This window comes from Anomaloglossus baeobatrachus, chromosome 2 (genome assembly GCF_048569485.1).
Source record: "Anomaloglossus baeobatrachus isolate aAnoBae1 chromosome 2, aAnoBae1.hap1, whole genome shotgun sequence".
NCBI classification, from domain to species: Eukaryota; Metazoa; Chordata; class Amphibia; order Anura; family Aromobatidae; genus Anomaloglossus; species Anomaloglossus baeobatrachus.
Window position 1 is genome coordinate 453,546,508 of NC_134354.1, and position 16,270 is coordinate 453,562,777.

General features: G+C 44.6%; 1 protein-coding gene across 1 annotated transcript in view; it reads right to left on the bottom strand.

Moving 5' to 3' along the window:
• The window catches only part of LOC142290258 (multidrug and toxin extrusion protein 2-like), a 190,575-nt gene that overhangs the window by 53,448 nt on the left and 120,857 nt on the right, over window positions 1-16,270 (bottom strand). Inside the window, exons 11-13 of the mRNA XM_075334212.1 lie at window positions 7,486-7,594; window positions 3,908-3,983; window positions 156-225 (exon numbers count right to left, since the gene is read on the bottom strand). Of these exons, the coding sequence (XP_075190327.1) occupies window positions 156-225; window positions 3,908-3,983; window positions 7,486-7,594 (255 nt within the window). The remainder of the gene's footprint in view (window positions 1-155; window positions 226-3,907; window positions 3,984-7,485; window positions 7,595-16,270) is intronic.

Here is a 16,270-nt window from a genome sequence, read left to right on the forward strand (position 1 = left end):
CAGATAGTGAGAAAAACATGCATACGGTACGTATCTTTTTAAATACTGTATGTAAATGTCTGGTTTCAACTGTATCAGCTCTTAGGTTTCATGTAGCACAATTGACCCATTATTTTATCTTTATATATAAAGTTGCTGTTGATGTCTATACTTACATTTGTTGCATCACAAATGTGAAATGGAAGAAATATTAACATTATATGTGAAATCAAGATGATAATATCCCTGAAAAAAAATATGAAACAATTGTAAGACTATGTTCACACGTAGCAGATACACTACTCACAAAAAAAAGAGGATATTTGGCTTTCGGGTGAAATTTATGTGAAACATAAAAAGTTCACGCTACAGTGATATTTCATTATGAGTAGGGCATTTAGGTAGAAGCATGCAATGGTGATTTCCTCATCTCAAACAATTTCTAGGAACAAAAGTCAATAACAGTGGTGGATATACCCCCAAAATGTGAATGTCTCAATGACTTGTCATGCGGCTTTGAGCATCAATTACAGCTTGGCTACAACGTCTCATGCTTTTCACAAGTTGATTTATTGTCTGCTGAGGCATCCCACTCTTCTTGAAGGGTGGCGCTCAAGTCATTGAGATTCTGGGATACAGATTTACAAGCTATTACACCATGACTCAGCTGATCCTAAAAGTTTTGTATTGGATTCAGGTCTGGAGAAAGTGCAGGTCACTCCATTTGAGGTTCCGCAGTCTTCACCAGCCATTCTCTAATGATGTGACCTCGATGACCTTGAGCATTGTCATCCAGGAAAATTAAATTAAGCCTGTGTCGTTCATGCAGAGGCACATTGATTTGACTAATGATGTTATTCAAGTAGTAGGGGCTTGTACCATTCAGAAAGTTTAGGGCAGTTCTGTACTGACTAGACACACCTGCTCACACTGTAACACAACCACCACCAAGCGCTCGTCTGGTGACAACAGTTGCTGATGCATAGCACTTTCCTTAATGTCTCCAGCTTCATTGGCAACCTTCATTTCTGATTATGAGTGAACAGCACTGAGGCCCACTGGTCCCTCGTCCAGCATAGATGCTCTCTAGCCCATGTAAGACAATGGCGCCTGTGACTGTTTATGTAGTAAGGTAGGCTTTCAGATCTTCTAGCATGCAGACCCCACAGATGTAAATTGTTTTGAATGTTCTGACAGGACACTGGGTGCCTCTTACCTCCCTTAAATGTGCCTGGAGTTGTGTGGCATTCATCATATACAGTACAGACCAAATGTTTGGACACATCTTCTCATTCAAAGAGTTTTCTTTATTTTCATTACTCTGAAAATTGTAGATTCACATTGAAGGTATCAAAACTATGAATTAACATATGTGGAATGAAATACTTAACAAAAAAGTGTGAAACAACTGAAAATATGTCTTATATTCTAGGTTCTTCAAAGTAGCCACCTTTTGCTTTAATTACTGCTTTGCACACTCTTGGCATTTTCTTGATGAGCTCCAAGAGGTAGTCACCGGAAATGGTCTTCCAACAGTCTTGAAGGAGTTCCCAGAGATGCTTAGCACTTGTTGGCCCTTTTGCCTTCACTCTGCGGTCCAGCTCACCCCAAACCATCTCAATTGGGTTCAGGTCTGGTGACTGTAGAGGCCAGGTCATCTGGCGTAGCACCCCATCACTCTCCTTCTTAGTCAAATAGCCCTTACACCGCCTGGAGGTGTGTTTGGGGTCATTGTCCTGTTGAAAAATAAATGATGGTCCAACTAAACGCAAACTGGATGGAATAGCACGCCGCTGCAAGATGCTGTGGTAGCCATGCTGGTTCAGTATGCCTTCAATTTTTAATAAATCCCCAATAGTGTCACCAGCAAAGCACCCCCACACCATTACACCTCCTCCTCCATGCTTCACGGTGGGAACCAGGCATGTAGAGTCCATCCGTTCACTTTTTCTGCATCGCACAAAGACACGGTGTTTGGATCCAAAAATCTCAAATCTGGACTCATCAGACCAAAGCACAGATTTCCACTGGTCTAATGTCCATTCCTTGTGTTCTTTAGCCCAAACAAGTCTCTTCTTCTTGTTGCCTGTCTTTAGCAGTGGTTTCCTAGCAGTTATTTTACCATGAAGGCCTGCTGCACAAAGTCTCTTCTTAACAGTTGTTCTAGAGATGTGTCTGCTGCTAGAACTCTGTGGCATTGACCTGGTCTCTAATCTGAGCTGCTGTTAACCTGCGATTTCTGAGGCTGGTGACTTGGATAAACTTATCTTCTGCAGCAGAGGTGACTCTTGGTCTTCCTTTCCTGGGGCAGTCCTCATGTGAGCCAGTTTCTTTGTAGCATTTGATGGATTTTGCCACTGCACTTGGGGACCCAATTTTTCAGACTGACTGACCTTCATTTCTTAAAGTAATGATGGCCACTCATTTTTATTTACTTAGCTGCTTTTTTCTTGCCATAATACAAATTCTAACAGTCTATTCAGTAGGACTATCAGCTGTGTATCCACCAGACTTCTGCACAACACAACTGATGGTCCCCACCCTATTTACAAGGCAAGAAATCCCACTTATTAAACTTGACAGGGCACACCTGTGAAGTGAAAACCATTTCTGGTGAATACTTCTTGAAGCTAATCAAGAGATTGCCAAGAGTGTGCAAAGCAGTAATCAAAGCAAAAGGTGGCTACTTTGAAGAACCTAGAATATTAGACATATTTTCAGTTGTTTCACAATTTTTTGTTAAGCATTTCATTCCTCATGTGTTAATTCATAGTTTTGATGCTTTCAATATGAATCTACAATTTTCAGAGTCATGAGAATAAAGAAAACTCTTTGAATGAGAAGGTGTGTCCAAACTTTTGGTCTGTACTGTAGATATGATTCGCATTGTTCACAATGAGGCAATCATCAGTGTGGAATGTGGCGAAAGGATGTCCACTTCTATGCCTTTCTGTGATTCTTCCAATCTCTCTGTATCACTGTTGCAACCTGCTGATGACACTCTGTGACACTAAGTTCAGTGGCCACTTCCATCTGAGAACATCCTGCTTGAAGTCTCCCAATTTCAAGGTACTGTTGATCAATGTTAGATGTCGTCTTGGTCTCATGATGTCAAAATGTGAACAGCATGATGGGGAGGTCTGTTGAATTACCAAATTCTAAATTGAACCCTGGAATTTATTGGGCGATTCATGGATCAAACATTTCTTGTGTATTTTGCCATTAAGCCCTTTGTTTGAGAACAACAATTTGTGCAAAGTCTACAAAATATTGAACAGTTGGACATGCGCATTCAAACGTTTAGAGAAGGTGACATTAAGTTCACCTGAAAAGGTTAGAGGACATTTTAGGATCATGCTGAAATTTCACCCAAAGCCAAATATTCCTAACTTTTTGTGAGTGTGTTTGTTGCAGAATTTTCAGCCAAATTTGCAGGTGGACAATGGTCCGCAGGTTCACATGTATTACAGATTTTAAATCAAAAACATCAACACTTGTTGCAAATTTTTTGCAGACTTGTTGCAGAGTTTCTCCATTGAGGTAAATGAGGAATTCAAAATCAGCAACAAACGCCAACTTCAAAAACACTTTTCATTAGGTTTAAAATTAAAAAAGGCAACAAAAAACTATACTCAACTCCCCTAGTTCTTCCATGACTCCCTTGCCCGGTTTCCGGGTGTCTCAATACACATTATTACTGCTGCCAATCACAGAGACACTAGGGATGGTTACTAATTTATTGTTTATTTTACCTTATCTGCAAGTAAATTTGAAAATCAGCCTGCAGATTCTTGCAAACTTTTTGTGGAGTTCCAAAACATGTAAACATAATCTAATAGCATAACATCTATCCATCCTCCATTCAACCATCCATAAAAATTATTTTCATCTTTTTTCTAATTTTATACTTATTTCTAGTTTCACTCACCTATCTGTTGTAAAAACGTAGCCAATTACATTCCTCAGTGCAGCAACAGTACACCCAGTCGTCAAACCAGATAACACTAAGAATTAAAAAGTATAACAGAACATTATAAAGCTACCATTAAACATTTTCCCCTCACATAGTAAACTTTAAAGGTTGAATTTAAAACCATAATCTCAAAAAACAAATAGATTTGCTTACATTGATAACTTTTTTGTTTAGACCTTGTATGTACTGCCACAAATAAAATTCTGTGACTTGACCTTAGGCCTCATGGTCCTAACATCTCAACACTGCTGGCATAATTTATGTGCACATTATATAGTAGAATTATTTATTTATGTATATAGTGGAACCTTGGATTACAAGCATAATTGGTTCCTGCAGTGTGCTCTTAAATCAAGTTTCTCTTATATCAAAGCGAATTTTCCCATTGGTAATAATTGAAACACATACAATTCGGTCCCCAGCCCAAAAATATTTACTTATTACAGTAATGCAATTTAATGTACTGTATTCATATAAAATTATTACAGTAGACTAATACAAAATACTGTACAGTACAGTAAAAACATAAAGCAAATTAAACTGCACTTTAGCTTACAATAAAATTGTTGATGTGCAAGATGTACAGTACAAGCAATGTGCTGTATTGGTTAGCAGAAAGAAAGTACAATACTATATCCACAAATGCAAATTGATGGACATACTATATACTATATACTGTACTGTACAATGGTATACTGTATACAGTACATATCTACAGAAAGTTACCTCCAGAGCAGATGAGAGCATGGTGAAAGAACAGAACTGAAAGTGTGCACGGTGAGTATTTGCTCTTCTTGCAAAGCATTGCTCTTAAACCAAGTTACAAATTTGTAAAAAGCTTTGCTTGTCTTTAAAAACGCTCTAAAACCAAGTTACTCGTAATCCAAGGTTCCACTGTACTTTGTATACAGTAATAACATTTAGACCACCCTAATTATATTGTGTAGATTCTTCTGATTATGTCGTCACAGCTCTGACCTAGATCTTAATAGGTTTTCCACCACTAATGTGACCCCCTTTTATTTGTCCTAACTATTCCTAACTTACTGTTTCCTAATATACTTCTGCTGCCTACCCTGCTCCTGTACACTGATCTCTTTGAGGCTAATATATTCCTATGTTGATGTTCTGCCATTGATTTTTCCATTCTGGAGACTGGAAGTAGACAAACTGACCAGGGCACATCCCCGGTAGTGGTGGGGCTGCCTCTCTGTGAGCGGCAGAAATCTGGGAACACATGCCCAGATCACACTTCACTCTCCACTCAGCCTGCTTCACAGTGCTGTGTTTTTATATGACAAGCGCTGTGATGTGCCGATCACCCCGACCCTGTGATATACCATCTAATGATCGGCACATTGCAACACTTGTCACATGAAAGCACTTCAATATAAAGTAGCAGCTTCTGAGGAAGTGAGACAGCGAAATGCGCGTCAAGGAGTCCATGCGGTAATTACCTCTTATCATTACTTCATATGTGATTGCAGTGCATTTGGAACTTTGTGCTGGGATTGTCTGGGTTACCACATGGTTATTAACTCCTCGTCACCATTACGTTATTTTACTTGGATAGCCATGCACCTATTTCTTAGGTATCTAAATTGACTCCCCCCAGCTGCACATTTTGTCATCTATTACACTGTGGTTCTTGGAAAGATATGGTACCTGAACTTTATATATTTATTAGTATGGCTCTGTTGAATTAGCACGAACTAATTTTATGTGAGTGTGTTATTGATGTTTAGTATCGTAGGTCATTTCTGTCTTTACCTCTCTTCTATTGTTTTTCATAGAATTGTAATTTATTACTGAATGTACTAATAAAGATACATTTTTATGTAACCTTTTTATGGAGTTTTTTTCTGTATATAGGCTTTTTTGACTTTTGTAAAAAAAACAAACCCTGCTGATATTTATATATTTCTGGCCTTTTTGGTTGAGAGGAGAGTGAAGTCTGATCTAGGCATGCATGTCAAGACTATTCAGTCACACAGAGGCAGCCCCCCCAGCCAATGATGTGTTCTGCCCAGTTTGTCTGATTCCGGTCTCCAGACCGGAAGGAACAAAGACAGAATATCTACATAGGAATATAGGAGCCGCAGAGCGTTCAGCTTACAGGAGCAGGGTTGGTAGCAGAAGTATATTCGGAAAGTGTTAGCAATAGTTAGGACAAATGAAAGGGCGTCACATTAGTAGTGGAAAATTCCTTTAACACTAGAAGTCCCAGGAGTTTCGAGCTCCATAGGGTTCCAATGGTAGAAATGTTAAATGACCCCTCTCTGGGACTTCTAGTGTTAAGATGTCCTCTGGAACATGACACCAATAAGGTAGCTTCAGATCCTTCCAGTCCTGTATGTTGCAAGGTTGGGCCTCTGTGGATTGGACTTGTTTTTTTACCACATCCCACAGATTCTCAATCAGATTGAGATCTTGGGAATTTAGAAAGTGTCTTGAACAATATTTCGCGATAGTCCACAACACTTTGTCTTGCTGACAGAGGCCGCTGCCATTAGGGAGTACTGTTGCCATGAAGGGGTGTACTTGGTAAAAACAATATTTCGGTACATAGAATGTATCAAAGTAACACGCACATACATACAGAACGCAATGTTTCCTAGTAAAACATTGGCCATTGTATCTTACTGCCCCAGCTGACTTGCTTTTTTCCCCACAGTACTTCCTGGTGCCATTTATTCCCCACATTTTTAAAACCCATGCACCTAAGCTTTCACATATATAAAAGATGTGATTCTTGAGACGAAGCTGCATTTTCCAATTGCAAGATGGTCCAAATTTGATACTCCTTTGCCTATTGTAAGGGCCCTAGGTGGTGAAGAAGAATCAGCATTGGTGTTTTGACTATTCTGCAGTTATGCAGCCCCATATTTAACAAAATGTGATGCACTATGTGTTATTACATCCTTCTATTAAAGACAGCATTTTCTTTTTGTAGCATGCAAAGTTATACAGGGGCCTTCTGTGAGTCTGATGCCAAATGTCTTCAGGAACTTCTGAAGTATCATCAAATTAATATTAAGATTAATATTAAGATTAATTTTACCAAATGTAAAGGTATCAAACAATAACAACTAGGTAAAATATAAGATTTTGCAAATTCACCTTGCTGAAAACTGACTATAAACACTTATACAATTCACTGTAATGTTGATGTTGCCCTTTTACATCTCCATGGATATTCTTTTTGTGACAGAACATGATGCCGTGAGGGCTGTTTCTCCTAGGATAAAAAGCTGAAAAATCTGCATCAGCGTCTAACCTAAGAACTGTTTTTAGACCCAATAAAAGTCTAATTGTGGACTAATGAAGAAATTACTAAATATAAACAATAAAAGGAGCAGAATCAAAGAATCAAAAAATATAAATTTTGTTCCTCTTCAGCAATATTTTAGCTCACGTTGTTGTCTTTTTTTTACATCTTGGTTGTCTTTTTTTTCTTTTTTGCCTAATAGTTCTTTTCTTTAGATTTAGTTTTAAATGCTTGACTATCACATCAAGAATACAAGTTTTCTTACCTCCAAAACAAAGCACAACTTTACTAGATTTCTTCGCTTGTTCAACCTTTCCGGCTCCTAATGCATTTCCTACTCTGACACTTCCAGCTGCACCCAAACCTACTGGAAGCTGTAAAAAAAAGGCATTATAATTAAGGTATTGTCTCAATACTAACAAGATAGTGCCTAAATGTATAGTAAACTTAATCCCATGACCACCACCACCAGCCGCCTGTTTTCACTTTTCTTATCAGGCCAAATATTACAACTCTGACCAGTGTCACTTTATAACTTAATACCTTTGGAATGCTTTAAAATTTCCAAGTGATTCTGTAAATCTTTTTTCAAGACACTTTGGACTTCGTATTAGTGGTACATTTTAGTTAATATGATTTGTGTTTATTTATGAAAATATTGAAAATTTGACAAAAGATGTGAAGATTTCGCAATTTTTGAACTTTTAATTTTCCCTTTTCTGCGCAAAATTGTGTGGAATAGATTGCAAATGCCATGTCGTATTTGCAGAGCCCCTGAAGTGCCTAAATAATGAAAATCCTCCACAAGTCACCCCATTTTGGAAACTAAACCCCCCAAGGAATTTATCTAGATGTATAGTGAGCATCTTGAACCCCCAAGTGCTTCACAGAATTTTATAAAGTTGAGATGTAAAAATGAAAACTACATTTTTACCAATAAAAAGTTGCGTTCATCCCATTTGTTTTATTTTCACAAGGTTAACAGGAGAAAATGGACCATTCAATTGAATGTGCAATTGAGTATATATGTGGTGGAAAACTACTGTTGGGGTGCCCGGCGAGGCTTGGAAATGAAGGAGTATCATTTGAATTTAGGAGCGCCATTTTGGCTAGAATAGATTATGGGTTCCATGTATCATTTGAAGATCCCCTGACATGCCAAAACAGCAGAAACCTCTCATAAGTGAACCCATTCTGGAAACTACACTTCTCAAGGAATAAATCTAGTGGTGTAGTGAGAAATTTTAACCCTCAGATGATTCATGGAATTGTATAGAATTGGGCTTTGAAAATTAAAAATTACTAGTGATGTGCGAGCATGCTTGACACTACTTTCTACTTAATCGAGCATTGGGCTGCTCGGGCACTCTCAGTACTCAGCCAATTATTGCTAGTGCTTGAGCGCCTTGCTTGAGTCCCATCCCTGCATATTGCTTGGCTGTTCGGCAGCCACTGGCTTGTTAAAAAAAAATGAGGGGACCACAGGTAATTATTTTAAAATTGTTTATTTAGTTTCCAACAGTGACTTGGGAAGCAAAATCTTGCTTGATGTTGAAACTTAACGAATTGCCTCAACGTCTTCCTCATTCCCTTTCTCCTCCCCCTCTATATTCCCGCCCCCCTTCCCTTACCACCTCCCCTCCAATACCCCTTCCCGATCCCGTTTTGGCCTACCCTTTCATCCCTTCCTCTTCCCTTTCTTTGTTCTTTCAACAACATTTTTAAGAATGCATTTTAAATACTTCAATTACCCCATTCCCTCTTATGTAAACCCCTTAAAATGTAATAAAGTATACAAAGATGTGTCCAGGCATCTTACACATGCTGTTCCCATTTTCATTTGAGCGCTGTTTCCATCCATTTCAGCAATTTTCCAGACCTCACAGCCCTCCTGTTAGGGTCTTCCGAAAAATACTCTAGTTGCCCATTGACTTCCATCATACTCAATTCAAGTTGAGTCCATCCGAGCATCCAACCTGCTCGATTTGAGTACCGATTAGTAAAGCATTTTAGTGCTCGCTCATCACTAAAACTTACCATTTTTTTTACTAAAATATTGCTTTGGCCCCAAAGTTTTAATTTTCAAAGAGGGTAATAGGAAAAAATTGACCATACAGTTTGTTACACAATTACTCCTGAGTACGCCAATACTCCATATGTGGTCAAAAACTACTTTTGAGGCACAGGGCAAAGGAACGACATATTGAAGTTCAGATTTATTTGCAATGGTTTAGGGGTGCCATGTCACATTGACAGAGCCTCTGATATGTCGGAAAATAAGACCCATAAGTGACCCCATTTTACAAAGTACACCACTCAATTAATTTATCTAGGGGTCCAGTAAGCATACTTACACCACTGGTATGTGAAACAATTTTATACCATTGGACAGTGAAGAAATAATAATTACATTTTTTTTCACTAAAATGTTGTATTAACCCTAAGTTTAAAATTTTATAAGGGCTGATAAGAAAAAAACAAATCACATAGTTGTGTAATTTCTCCTGTTTGTGCCAATACACTCCATGTAGTCAGGAACTGTCTTTGAGGTACAGTGCAAAGCTGAAAAATGGAGTGCTGTATTGGACTTTAGAATTTGCTGGAATGGTTTGTGGGTGCCATGTGACATTGGTAAAGCCCTTGAGGTGCCATAGTAGCAGAAATACCACATAAGTGACCCAATTTTACAAAGTACACCCCTCAATGAATTCACCTAGAGGTGAAGTGAGCATATTTACACCACAGATGTATCACAAAATTTTATATTATTGGGTAGTGAAGAAAAAAAAAATCGTCATTGCTTACCGGTAATGGTTTTTTCCAGAGCCACGACAGCGCCACCAGAGAGATAGGTCCGCCCCTTCATTTGGACAGGAAACCCACTAAAATAAAAGGGTGGCACCTCTCTACTGCATCAGATAGGTTACAGAGCACAGAGAGGCGAACCAGAAAAAACAAAGGTTAATCCAACACCAATGAACACGCCCACTAACCGTGAAAGTCAAAACGTGAGGGAAAAGGAAAATGAGGTGGGAAGTAGTGGCGTTTTTGTAGCTCTGGAAAAAAACCTTAACGGTAAGTAATGACGATTTTTCCCGTCACCACGACAGCGCCACCAGAGAAATTCAAAAGATAACACCATTAGGGACGGACCACAGCCTGTAGAACCCTTCTACTGAAATAATCTCAGATGTGTCTGAAAGATCTAGCCGGTAGTGCTTAAAGAAGGCAGTCGGAGAAGCCCAAGTGGCTGCTCTGCCAAGTTTAGCAAGAGGCACCTATGCACTTGCAGCCCAGGAGGTGGAGACAGACCTGGTAGAGTGTGCTGTAACCCCCAGTGGACCTGGTCTACCCTGAGCTACAGACGCTTCTAAAATAGCCTCCTTGACCCTTGTAGTGATAGACCCCTTCGATGCTGAACAGCCCTTCCGTGAACCCTGGAAACAAACAGGGCCTGACTTTTCCTCCATGGTGCAGTGACCTCAACCATTAAATAATTAAATTTCTCCACCTTAGGTTTTGAGGATAGAGACAGAAGGAGGGAAGGATGATCTCCTGTGAAGGTGGAAAGTCCATGCCACCTGAGGCAGAATGGCAAGGACTGTACGTCGAATGACCCTATCATCCCTAATCTGAGTCTATAGAGGGATGATTGAGAGGGCCTAAAGGTCACCAACCCTCCCGGCCGAGGTAAAAGCAATGAGGAAAGCCATCTTGAGAGGGAGAAACCGAATGGAGGAGTGGCCAATGGGCTCAAAGGGTGCCCCATAAGAGCGTCTAACACCAATTAATATCCCAGAGGGAATTTAAACAAGCTACAGGGGTATGCCTGTGACAGGAAGAAAGAACTCGTAACCCCTCTATCTTCTTCCAGGTTGCAACTGCTCAGTGCTCCTAAATCTAACACCTGCCCTATAAAGGTACTGACTTACAATCCCACCAGAATCATCCGAACAGACCCCCCTGGGTCACTACCTGTAGAGGACAGAATCTTCAGCCATCCCTGTTATAAAACCCGGTGGTAGAAGGTCCCCCACTTAAAAGAGTTGAACAAGATCAGGGAAAAACTTTGATCCTCTAACAATCGCCTCTCAAATTTCAGGCCATCCGATGGAGGCCTGAGGATGAAGATGAGGGCACTGGGAGAGAAGATCTGAATTCTCCAGCAGGAAACAGGGGTATGCTACTGCCAGTCTACTGAGCCAATAGAACCAAGGACTACTGGGCCAGGAGGCAGCGATTAGGAAGAGACGAGCCCCATCCTCACTAACTTTCCATAACACAGCTGGAAACTCAGAGTAGGGAAGGGAAGGTGTAGAGGAGACCCAAAGACCATGGAAAATGAAAGGCAACCCCCGCCTTAGGCTGGTGATTGGATTTTAGGGAGCAAAACCCGGTCACTTCCTTACTGGCCCTAGTAGCAAAACAATCCAACACTGGGGCCCCCAAGGCGTATTAAAAGGAACCTGTCACCTAGAATATGCGTTCTGATCTATCAGCAGACACATGTGTGCCCTAATTACACCTCCCTACCCATCCCTGTGTTATAAAATTGTATAATATGAAAGTAATAAAAAATGTTTTATTACCTTCATATTTCCTATGTAAATTAGAGAGCTTCTGGTCACAGACCTCATGGTGAGGACACCACTCCCCTGCAGAGCTATAAATGACAATTAGTGGACTGGACCCACGGAGAATGTGTGTTGTGCTAGACTCATTAGTGCGGTTGACCATGTACCATCCTGGTGTTCGACAGAATCCGTACATAGCTACCTGCTGGCAGAGGAGAAGCGTGAAGAGCTTTCTCAAAAGTACACCATTCCCCAAAAATGGAAGAGCCCCGGAATGCTAAGAGATTCCACCCCCCGTGAGCTACGTGACTCCCCGGTGAGACCCCCAGCCGAGCGCGCTGGCAACAGTCATAATACTAACCAACCCCCAGTAGTGCCAATGGAATGCTGACCAATAAACTCTGGTCAAATGTTTTCAGTTTGTTTTTTTTTAATTTTTTTTTAAAGCGCAAGGCGCAAAGCCACCAAAGGGCGTCAACTCAGAGGCACCAGGCCCAAGCTTTGAGGCGCCAGGCTCAAGCTCAGCGGCACCCGGCCCCAGCTTAGAGGCACCAGACCCAAGCTCAAAGACGCCAGACCCAAGCTCAGAGGCACCAGGCACAAAGCTCAGAGGCGCCAGGCACAAAGCTCAGAGGCACTAGGCACAAAGCTCAGAGGCACAAAGCCCAAGCACAGAGGCACAAGCACAGAGGCACGAGGCACAAGCACAGAGGCACGAGGCACAAGCACTAATGTATTAGGCACAAGCACAAAGGTGCTAGGCACAAGCACAAAGGCGCTAGGCACAAGGGCGCTGGGCACAAGCACAGAAGCGCTAGGCACAAGCCCAGAGGCGCTAGGCACAAACCCCGAGGCACTAGGCACAAGCCCAGAGGCTCAAGATACCAGTATAGAAGTACCAGGTACAAGCTCAGAGGCCCTAAGCACAAGTCCAGAATCACTAGGTCCAATCTCCAAGACACTAGACCCAAGACCAGAGGCACTAGGCACAACCCAGAGGTACAGGGCACAAGCCCAGAGGCACAAGCCCAGAGACACGAGACATAAGTCCAGAGGTATGAGGCACAAGCACCGAGGTATGAGGCACAAGTCCCGAGGCACAAGCCACGAGGCACAAGCCCCAAGGCACAAGGCACAAGCTCAGAGGCATGAGGCACATGCCCAGAGGTGCAAGGCACAAGCCCAAAGGCGTGAGGCACAAGCCCAGAGGCGCAAGGCACAAGGCACGAGGCACAAGCTCAGAGGCATGAGGCACAAGCCCAGAGGCACTAGGCACAAGCCCAGAGGCACTAGGCACAAGCCCAGAGGCACTAGGCACAAGCACAGAGGCGCCAGGCACAAGCATGGATGAGCCAGGCACAAGCACCGAGACAATAAGCACAAGCACCGAGACACTAGGCCCAAGCACAGAGGGGCTAGGCACAAACATAGTGGCGCCAGGCACAAGCACAGAGGCGCCAGGCACAAGCACAGAGGCGCCAGGCACAAGCACAGAGGTGCCAGGTACAAGCACAGAGGTGCCAGGCACAAACACAGAGGTGCCAGGCAAGCACAGAGGCGCCAGGCACAAACACAGGTGCCAGGCACAAGCACAGAGGCCCTAGCACAAAGGCCAGATGTAAGAGGCTCAAGCCCGGAGGCACAAGCTCAGGAGTATAAGATCGGAGGCACCAACTCGTGGGCACACCAGTGACGTCAAGAGCCAGGGGCAAGCTGAGAGGCAGTGAGACCAAGCCACAAGATAGTAATGCCCCAACAGTCCCTTTTTTCTAACGGACTCCACGCCCCCGTGCAAGCGGTGTGTGTGGGCAGAGCCGAGCGGACACAACATTTACGCCGTCCTTCACTGTGGCAGCACCACAGCACTTCTGAGTCTCCCATCCTGGGACAGGAAACCGAACTGATACGGTAGAGAGGTGCCACCCTTTTATTTTAGTGGATTTCCTGTCCAAATGAAGGGGGAGACCTATCTCTCTGCTGGCGCTGTTGTGGCGACGGGAATATTACATTTTTACCACTAAAAAGTTTTAGCCCAGATTTCCAATTTTCACAAGGGGAGTAGGAAAAAGGGCCTCAAAATGTGTTACACAATTTTTCCTGATTGTTGCAATACCGCACATGTGACTATACAGTACTGTTTGGCCACATGTCAGGGCTCGGGAGGAAGGGGAGCACCGTGAGTGAAAGGGGTGGTTTGGTTTGGGGTTGTAGTCCGTGACGCCACCCACGGGTCGTGGGGAGGTTGGGCACCACCGCTGCTGGTGACGGGGATCCCGGGAGCGATGGTAGGGAGCAGCTGGGATGTTGTTTTCCCCCTCTGTGGGTAGGGGTTGGTGGTCCCGGGGCCCTGTGAGGTGACGGGGAGGCAGGGTTGGTGAGGTGCAGGGTCGCAGGCGCTGCGCAGCGCGGTGCCAGATGGCACTGGTGTACTCACTCAGCAACAGATGCACGCAAAGTCTCTGGTAAACCAAACGGCTGGATGGACGGGTCCCGCAGCCGGCTGCTGTGGCTTCTCCCGGACAGTTGGCGGTGGCTGCCTTTCCCTGCACCTTTGTGTATGTTCGGTCCCGAAGGCTTCCCAACGGTAACCCGCTCCCCAGCGTGTATATGTGCCGGAGGAGCCCTTTTGCCCGCAGGCTCTGGCCCTTGGAACTCTAGCTGTGGCGGTAGCTGTATTTCCTTCTACTGGTCAGACGGTTGCCTTCTATCGGGTCTTGGCTGTTAGGAAACCCCTGGGGTTCCGGTCACTAACGGATTTGACCTTTTTAACGGTGACTCCAAGCCTGGTTGGGGTCCGCAGGCCCTGCCGGTGTGTGCTGGCTTCACTTCGCTCCCCGGTTTGGTACCGGCGGGCCATCGCCCGTCCCCGGTCCTACGGTTCCACGTTGATCTGCCTCTCCTGCAGACGGCCACCACCGTCTGCCAACCTTGCTCCAAGTGCCCGGGCCACACACCCGAATACGGTCAGTTTACTCCTCACACTTCCACTTCCCTAACTCAACTCTTCTCTACTCTACTCTACTCAACTGCTTCCTTCTCCCGCCTCCAGGACTGTGAACTCCTCAGTGGGTGGGGCCAACCGCCTGGCTCCATCCCACCTGGTGTGGACATCAGCCCCTGGAGGAAGACAACAAGGATTTTGTGTCTGGCTGATGTGCCTGTCTTGGGGTGGGGGGTAGGTGTGCTGCAGTAACTGTGACGACCTGGCTAGTCCAGGGTGCCACATTCCCCCTTGTTTAAATGCAGACCATCCGCGGGCTGCCCGTCCATCACCGGTTTTTTTTTCTATTTAACTGCAAAGATATAAAAAACAAGAACACGGTATACTTTTCAAATCTTCCCTTACGGGAGGCAGGTCACTTGAACGTTGCAAAACACATATATATACAATTTTATTAACAACGGACGGATGGCTTCCGCTCTCCCACCCAAGCAACCTAGCCCTGATGCTGCCCCTAAGAAGTGGGCAGCACCCCTTGACCGCAGTCCTGATCCAGGCTGCCCGAGCAGGAACGGGTATGGTGCCTCGCACCCGGCTGTCACTTCAGGGGACCCCACGTCCATGGGGGACCCCTGACCCCCAGAGGATGGCCACCGGTCCTGGTGGTGGCCGGGCCCCAGCCAGCTCTGCTGCGGGCCCTTCCTCCAATCTGCCTCTCCGGAGGCGGCAACGGAAAACATTCCCCCAACTTATTTACAATCCCACAAGTTCGTGGGTGCCCTGTAAGTTCTCAGGCATGTCCATGAAGAGTTCCTCATGCCAACAGTACAAAGGGTCCCTGCGGGGACAACTTACCGGCAACGGCCGGGTCAATCACAGTGTCAATCAGGTTATTTGCTCGGTTTGAATTACTTTCAGTCACTCATTCTCTTAAACGGGGGTAACGGTACTGAGGGTCCCAACGGGGACAACGGTGCAACGGAGGGACCGCTGCCTCACTTCAGGTCCACGCTGCAGGACGGGGGAGGGGACTGGGCTGGTACCTGGGCCTCCTGGCCTCCTCTCACTTTGGCGTCAAGGGCATACCAGCCCCTCTCTCCACAGTGCCGCGTGTAAGTTACAAGATCGCCTGGGAGCAAGTCACGGCCCGGGTGCCCGTTGGTAGATGGACATTGACATCCTGGCGGGCCACGAACACCTCGGCCTTCATGCCTGGCTCATAAATAAATCCATACCCCCGGTGGGGGTCGAATCTTCGCACCTGCCCCTCATATATCGGGCCCCGTTCCCGGAAGGTGGCTCTGCGGAGGTACTCCTTCTCCTGAATCGTGCGGGCTATCAGCTCAGCCTTCTGCTTCTCCCTCTCCGCGATTTCTCGGCCCAGCGGGGTCGGTTCCCTGTCCCAGTAGGGGGCAGCTGCTTGCCCCTGCGCACGGGTCGGGCCCCACGGGCCTTCCACTACACTGTCCACAACTGGCGCCCTCTGTGGAAGGTCCCGCGGTGACATGGCCTGAGGTGCTGCCTCGCAGCGATGA